The sequence below is a fragment of the Syzygium oleosum genome, unplaced genomic scaffold, assembly GCF_021117445.2.
Source record: "Syzygium oleosum isolate NSW1041296 unplaced genomic scaffold, Sole_v2.1 Sole_v2.20, whole genome shotgun sequence".
NCBI classification, from domain to species: Eukaryota; Viridiplantae; Streptophyta; class Magnoliopsida; order Myrtales; family Myrtaceae; genus Syzygium; species Syzygium oleosum.
In genome coordinates, this window is record NW_026607504.1 from 6,316,909 (window position 1) to 6,325,428 (window position 8,520).

At 40.8% G+C, this 8,520-nt stretch overlaps 1 protein-coding gene across 4 annotated transcripts; it reads left to right on the plus strand.

Annotated features, from left to right (window-relative positions):
• The first annotated feature begins 1,242 nt into the window (after positions 1-1,242).
• On the plus strand, positions 1,243-4,602 carry LOC115665719 (LOB domain-containing protein 25-like). 4 transcript variants are annotated; one of them, XM_056320253.1, is made up of 4 exons: positions 1,247-1,590; positions 2,503-2,536; positions 2,650-3,275; positions 4,237-4,602. In XM_056320253.1, exons 3-4 carry the CDS (start codon positions 2,753-2,755, stop codon positions 4,248-4,250), a joined length of 537 nt encoding a protein of 178 aa, XP_056176228.1. In that variant the 5' UTR covers positions 1,247-1,590; positions 2,503-2,536; positions 2,650-2,752; the 3' UTR covers positions 4,251-4,602. The 4 variants fall into 4 exon arrangements, with proteins under 4 accessions (XP_030443421.2, XP_056176228.1, XP_056176227.1 ...); XM_030587561.2 differs by lacking the exon at positions 2,503-2,536 and having other exon boundaries at positions 1,243-1,656; positions 2,732-3,275; XM_056320252.1 differs by lacking the exon at positions 2,503-2,536.
• The last annotated feature ends 3,918 nt before the right edge of the window (positions 4,603-8,520 follow it).

Genomic DNA, 8,520 nt, shown 5'->3' on the forward strand with positions numbered 1-8,520 from the left:
TGCAGAGGCTGATGAGGACAGGATGCTTGCTGCTGCTGCTTTGTTTTGTTGCTATATACAATTTTTGGTTTCTTTAGATACATGGATGGATGAGGGGCATCTAGCTATCACCAGAGTAATAATGTTCCTAGATACAGTAGTGTGTTAAAATCACTTTTCGCTTTACAAGTTGTGTCAAACTTTATGATTAAGTGTTTTCTCCCCCTCATTCAAATTATTCTCTCTTTTTTTGGTTTTTTAATCAATGCATCCGAAGTAATAGAAGACCTAGTTGAATGGTTACTAACATAATTCCTGGTTGCTAATGCAATTCCCCGTCGACATAACCTAACATAACTTCTCTCGTGTCGAGAACCTTGATGTTGTGCCGACTCGATGGTGGTCATTACTCATTACACATAATAGCTAGCTTTAAATGATAACTTCAAAATTCTGCATAATAAATATGTGGCATCAAAGTGAAACTAATGATACAGACATTTTTTGCTGATCAATTGGTGGTTGAGGTCCCTTTTTTAATCCGAGTGAGGGACAAGCAAAGTTAGTTTGCTCGATCGTCGACTTCCGTCTCACAGGTATCTGCTTAAGTCAAGCTGTTTAAAATCTTGGAATTTAAAATCTTGGAATGTTCAAGCGTTTGTAGATATTATTTCACATAGTTAAGCTAATGTTTTGAGATAGCTATTTGATTCTAGATATTAGGTATACACTGCTCATTTCATATCTTAGTGGAATATATGATGAAGTAATCTATCCGCAGAAAAATAAAAAAATCATATAAATCCCTGCAAATGTTTGCTTAATGAATAAATGTTATAGCTGGTGAAGTATCACCATCACCTTCATAACAGAAGTAAAATATATACAGGCATGAGTGTGAAGCAAGTGATTGAGCAGGGCAAGTTTCAAGTCCCTTCGCCAGATGTTATTGGACAATGAAAACCAATAATTAAAACGTGCAGTGTCATAGTCAACACTTTTTTTTTCCGGCATATATTCCTTGACGAGAAACGTCAAAGATATTAAGATTATCTTAAAAATTTTATTTAGTAAGTGATATGACAAACTTGCGTAACTGATCAATCAAATGAGCTGGCCCGTATTCAAACATTTTCGAAAGTTTGTCACACAACTTAATATACTAAAGTTTTGTAAATTAATCTTAATACCTTGACTATTATAAGTTTTTGAATTTATCACAATTTTGTCTTCTGCTTTCCAAATTCCTCCCTCCAACCCCATTCACTAAATGCCCTTTTGTCTACACGCTTTTGCCTCTCTCTCTCTCTCTCTCTCTCTCTCTCTCTCTCTCTCTACCCCCCACCTTTTGTTAAAACCGTGCTTTTTTTCAGATCTCTCTGTCTCCTTCTGCACCAAAATAGGGTTTCTTTCCCTTCATCCTCATTGAATTCTCACAGTCATATCCTCTCTGCCATAATTGATTCAAGGAATATATTAAATTCCAACCCCGCATGTTCCAATGGTCCTGTGACATATTCTCGTTCATCCTCGGAAGGATCAAACAGCAGATCCTGAAAGAGCTCACTCAGAGATAAAGAGAGAGAGAGAGAGAGAGAGCAAAAAAGAAAGGTAATGGTTTTTATGTTCCTTTTCTTTTTTGTTCTTGACCATGAAAAAAACCTAGTGATGGAACAGGTGAGCAAAGATTCTCTCTCTCATCTTCTTTTGCTAGAGCTTATATGTCTCAATTATACCATGATGGAATTATACCATGGTGGATATAATTTTTCTTTATCAATCTATGCTTAAGATGGTGAATTCCTACTGAGAATATTTTATATGATGCAATATTTTGAAAAATGAATTTTCTTGAAGTACAGAATAAGAAATGAGTGGGAGGAACAATGATCGGCGCCTTCTAGTTTTAGTTCCTGGGGTGGGGCTGGAGAGGGAGAGGGAGAGGGAGACAGAGAATTTTTAAGGAAGTCTTCCAAGTCTGGATCTTCATGGGTTTGCGGTTCACATATATATTGTCTTGATGATTAAAAATGGCACAAAAGTCACCCCTGTAAGTTCAAATTCAAGAAAGACAAGTTAGCAGGTGGAGAGAGAGAGAGAGAGAGAGAGAGAGAGAGAGAGAGAGAGAGAGAGAGAGAGAGAGAGAGAGAGAGAGAGAGAGATCTTTGAAGTTTCAGAGAATAAGGTGCAATTCAGCAGCTATGTAAGCAATCATGCAAGATCGTATGATATAAAAACATGCATCTGATTTAGTATCAGTTAAAGACTCGCTAAATCCAACCTTTGAAAATATGTTAAGATAGTTAACAATTTGTTCGAGGGTGCCAAGTTTTATATAAAAAAAATTGTTGAGGAACGAATAAGCAAGACCAGGCTTTACACTGCTTCAAATCGTCATGCAAATGTCCTTTTTCAAAACTTAAGATAAGGTTGCCGTCCATTCTATTTTTCAAAATTCACATGGATCTGACACGATTCTGTTTGTTTTCTATCTTGGCAATTTTGTATATTATGACTATGTAGATATGTTTCCTACAAACAGCCGTTTGTAATTCAGGTATGCACATGAACTATTGGACACAACTTTTGTCTGTTTTCAACATGTCAATTCATAGACTATGACTAAACACAAGCATCCTCAAATAATTATCAATTCACACACACGCACAGGTTTGTTCATGACCCATGGTATGACTTCTATGGGTATCTCTACGCAAAGCGAAGACTCCAAAAGTTTGGTCTTTTGTTGCAGTGTCCGGTGAGACTGTTGTCTATGGCTTCATCATCTAGTTACTCTAGCTCTCCGTGCGCTGCTTGCAAGTTCTTGAGGAGAAAGTGCCTGCCGGATTGCATCTTTGCGCCCTACTTCCCTCCCGAGGAGCCCCAGAAGTTCGCCAATGTCCACAAGATATTCGGGGCGAGCAACGTGAGCAAGCTCCTCAATGAGGTCCTCCCCCACCAGAGAGAGGACACTGTCAATTCCCTCGCCTACGAGGCTGAGGCGAGGCTCAAAGACCCGGTTTATGGGTGCGTGGGGGCGATATCAGTGCTCCAAAGGCAGGTCATCAGGCTCCAAAAGGAGTTGGACGCGACGAACGCTGATCTCATCCAGTACACCTGTCGCGAGATACCAAGCACGGTGTCTAGGCCGGTGCACCATCGGAGGAGGAATAATAATAACAATATGGTTCAAGGTTATGGAGATGGTGGTTTCGATCAGAACTGTGGAGGGTATTATCATCATCATGCTTGGAGTAATGGCCATGTTGGAGATGGCCAAGAAGGAGGTGATGGAGGTATGTGACACAAATTGTGCATAGGACCGGAGATTGATTGGTGTTTTTAGAAGGAGGTGATGGAGGTATGTGACACAATTGTGCATAGGACCGGAGATTGATTGGTGTTTTTAGCCAGGTTTTCATGGGATTAGATAAGATTAGGGTTAGCTATGGTAATACATGATTATCATGTGCTGTTTTGTCATGAACCATATGTATGACCTCTCCTCTGTGTCCAAATGGGGACTCAAGACTCTCTTCCTGTTGCCAAATTGGATGAAGGCTGAAGCTAGCAATGGTTCAATGAACCAATAAAAATTATCTCCCAAAAGCCATGTACCTTCAACTTTATGAAAAATGATTAGCGTAAATTCTATAGGGTTTCCATAAGAAAGCATAAAGATTCAAGAGATTGGAGTTTATTCTGTTCTATTTGGAGTTCATAGCTTCTTCCATGATGATGATTCATTGTTCCTTTTTATTACCCATGAGCATATTGCTCATGAAACCCTAGGAAACATCTTGAATCATTTACATATTTTTCCGGAAGTTTAGGACCATCACTGGTAGCGGCTCAAAAGGAGAGCCAGACAAGAGTGAAGAAAGTTACATTTAACTTAAAGAATTGTTCTGTAGTAATAAAGACGCCCTTGTATTTTCCAGGCCCATGTTCCATTCGGTGCTCGGACTTGCAAACTTCACTAATTATCTAGAAGCGAACCGTAAAGAGCGACTTATCACACTCGGTGAAGATTAGTCGGATTCTCGAAGATCTTGAGCAGTAGGGGGAGAGTTAATTGATTCTCGCAACACTATAATCCCTAACCTTGTTCCTACAAACGCCGAGCGATTCTCTTTTTATGATCTTCTACTCATGGATTGTGCATGGGATCGATTCAGAAAGTGAAACTTACATAACATGAAAAGATTCACAAGTCAGAAAGGTGCTTTATATAATGTTTGAACTGTTTTTATACAGGTTTGATTGGCTAGGCAGCTTTCGGCAGGATGGATAGATGTCCTCTCCTACAGTCCTACATAACTGTTGCGTATCTTTTTGGAAAAAAATTGACAAAGTTGATTGATTGGTGGACTATTAAGAATTGGGGATGATCTTACCTTAAACCCATTTTTAAGACTGATTGCGCCAATCAAAGCTAGTCTGGAGACGGTTGAAAATAATTGCGAGGCTCATATTAGATTAATTACTCGACATAGGTTTGTTCTTGTACTGTGATTGATTCGATCTAACTATGAGCACTATGGGGCAATCTTTCGATATTTATTAATCCTTTGTGAGCATGTACCCAAAAAATAGTAATTCTTGTAAATCATCCGAATGGAAGACTACCTCTTTGTGCATGTCACTCCCAACGATCACGAGAGGATCACATACTCAAAGTTGAGGGTGTTGATTTCAATCTGAGCAACATTTTGGTAAACAAGTTCAAACTTTTTTTTGGATGAGATAGGGGCTGGGGTGTGGAGACCTAAATATTTGGAAAGTCACGGATGACACTGCAAGCCCCATAAACCGGTCAATCCAAACCTCCGGTGCGTGTAGGTAGTCTCAACGCAAAGCAATTTGCACGTAATTGGTGGGATTCCAATGGGTATCTTCTAGCTCACGAGCTAAAAATCCCTTAATGCCTCAATAAATTATGCCAGCAGTGAAGGGTTGTTCAATGATATATTTGTCTATCAATCTGTACATACACACACATTAAAGCAATCACAAGCATATAGTTATCAAAGTGCTTAACAAAATTTGAGACCATCTTATTAGGAGACCGAACAATATTCTATTCATCAATTCAAGTTATATTTATCTCGGGATTGACCCAATCTTAAGGGTATTCCCATACTTTCGGCTCAGGAGCCAATGATTATGGGCGCGATTCTTGCTCAGGGGGAACTCATATTTAAGTAGCGGGCCATTGCAGTTGGTAGATTATAAAAATAATAACACAAAAGCCAAATTCAGTGTGTATATTCGGATGCACACGCAACGGAAATTCGATTTTCGCTAAACACCAGGCTGATGCATATCGACCTTCAAAGTAACTAGTTCTGAAAAGAAAAGTTAAAAGTAACTTTGATTTTCCCGTTTTTCCCGGATGACCACGTGCACTTCTCATAATGAACTCCAAAGCAAGCGTGTGCAGACGCAATACCATCGATACGTTTTGCTACTAGCTATGATTATTTCGAGCGACCTAATAAAAAAGGCTTTGTTTTTGGTGCTCCATTTCTAAAGTTCCAAATACAAAGCGTGCGCGAGAACAATGCAGGGGTCATCATCGGACCAAAAAAGCGGCGAACAGAGGGGAATGAATGGGGAGCGACGTGGGACAGGGATTGTCACGAGGTCACGTCGCGTCGCGGAAGGGCTTGTCGGATGCGCCCGGTCGTGGGCCCATTCGCGAACCGGCAACGGATCCAGTGGGCCATGGGCCCGATCGCGTGACTGGTTGATTGGATTGGACGTCTGCCCACGTCCCGGCCCGATGCCCACATGCCCCGTGAACAGTCCCCAGATTATTTTCGTTGCATCGTTGGGGGAAGAGAAAATGATACAAACAATCCTTGAACTTTGACTCAATATGTAACGTAGTCCATGAACTTTTTAATTTGTTCAATGTGGTTCCTGAACTTTAACCCGATGTGCAATGTGGTCCCTGAATTTTAACCCAACGTGCAATTTCGTCAATGAACTTTTAATTTGTTCAATGTAGTCCCTGAACTTTAGCCTAATGTTCAATGTGGTCCTTGAACTTTTAATTTGTTCAATGTGGTCCCTGGACTTTTGGTACATGTTCAATTTAGTCCATGAACTATATGAAAATGTTCAATGTAGTCCTTCAATTAATTCAAGTTCAGGGACTATATTGAACATTTTCATATAGCTCAGGTACTAAATTGAACATGTACCAAAAATTCAGGAACCACATCGAACAAATTAAAAGTTCAGGGATCACATTTAACATTAGGCTAAAGTTCAGGGACTACATTGAACAAATTAAAAGTTTAGGGACCAAATTGCACATTCAGCCAAAGTTCGGGGACTGTTTGTATCATTATCCCTTGAAGGAAAACACGGACGTCAGCACGTTCGTTTATTACATCACGAATCGACTCATGTCGCTGGCTCCTCGGAAAATCGCAATGAAGAGAGGCAAGCATAAGTTGAGACATTTTGAACAAAAAATTAAAAGATAGGTCATCGTCTTTCGCTCAATATGCAATATGATCATATTTGATATTTCTCAAATTAATTCAATGCGGTCCCTAAAGTTTAATTTTGTCGCCCCTAACAAGAATAACCATCACATAAAGTTGGATGATAAGAACTAATACATCACAACAATTTTCTTAGAGAACAACAATTTTCTAAATAAATAATTTAGACTCCAATTAATTTTTAGGGTTAATACCACGAAAAACCCTAAACTGGTACACTTGTGACACATTTACCCCAAACTATTTTTTGACCATAAAAAACCCCAAACTGGTACACCTGTGATAATTTTACCCTGAACTATTTTTTTGACCACCAAAAACCCCAAACTGGTACACCTGTGACAATTTTACCCTGAACTTACCACAAAAAACCCCAAACTGGTACATATGTGACAATTTTACCCTGAATTAAAATTTTAATATTATTTTTTTATTTTTTTCGAATTTTTATTTATTTTTTATTCTTTTCTTTTCTTTTTTTTTTCATCTTCAAACCCTGGTCGGTCGCCGGTCCGGCGACCGGCTAGAGGCGGAAGCCGGCGAGGGCCGCCGGCGAGGGCCGCCCTCGCCCGCCCAGGGCAAGGGCGACCTTCGCCTGACTCAGGCGAGGGTGGCCCTCGCCCGACGCAGGCGAGGGTCGCCCTCGCCAGATCCGACGAGGGCGACCCTCGCCGGTATCGGGCGAGGGTCGCCCTTGCCCTGGGCAGGCGAGGACGGCCCTCGCCCGACGCAGGCGAGGGTCGCCCGACGCAGGCGAGGGTCGCCCGACGCAGGCGAGCGCCAGCGAGGGTGGCCCTCGCTAGATCCGGCCTTCGCCCGATACCGGCGAGGGTCGCCCTCGCCCGATACCGGCGAGAGTCGCCCTCGCCGGATCTGGCGAGGGCGGCCCTCGCCGGCTTCCGCCTCTGGCCGGTCACCGGACCAGCGACCGGCCAGAGGTTGAAGGTGAAGAAAAGAAAAGAAATGAAAAGAAAAGAAAAAAGAAAAAATTCAAAAAAATAAAAAAAAATAATATTAAAAATTAGTTCGGGGTAAAATTGTCATATGTGTACCAGTTTATGATTTTTTGTAGTATGGTTGGGGTAAAATTGTCACAGGTGTACCAGTTTGGGGTTTTTTATGGTCAAAAAAATAGTTCGGGGTAAATGTGTCACAAGTGTATCAGTTTAGGGTTTTTCGTGGTATTAACCCTAATTTTTACTTTTGATTTTACGCAGATGAAAAATGAGTTGATCCCTAATATCTTAGAAAAGCTAATATCCCACTTATTTCATACTAGATCTCATTAGGACCATAGGTTTTTCTTTTTTTCTGATCGAAATAAAACTTCTTTCATTTCTTCAAGTAGTTCCGCGATCACAAACTATAAATGGGCCTCTGAACAAATCAGGTCCCATAATATTTTTGGGAATAAGAAACCCGGTTACTGGAAAGGGATTTTCGCCTAAATCTCTCCGAACGACAATGCGAAATTTTAGAATCTTTATTTTGAGGATCAAGACCATTTCGTAAAATTGACCCGACATCAAAATCTGAATTGATAACCCGACTTGCGACTCGACCCGATTCATCTGGATGTTCCCAAGATCCAGCCGTTACCCAACAAGCTTCCACGAGAAAGCTGGATGATCTCGTGTCGAGAGACGAGTTCGATCGTGCCCCTTTTCTGAGATGTTGACCGACCAATTAAGACCGTGTTGACCGACCAATTAAGACCGTAATTACTCGATGAAACACAACAAAAAGCTGACCACAAAATGATTGATCTCTTGGTCCTTTCTTCTTAAGATTTGATTAGGCTCCTGATTACAATGCCAAAGCCGTCTTATTAGCTGGGAAGATTGATTAAGAGCAGGGTATTCACTAACCTCGACACGCACGAGACAGTACACGATAAACATCAAAAGAAAGAACCAAAGACCAACGACAACATTCGTTTAAAAAGACATAGAAGACAGGGTAACTACAAGGTCCAACACCCCCCCGCTTCAAATGTAAACGTGCATGCAAATCCCAAAACGAC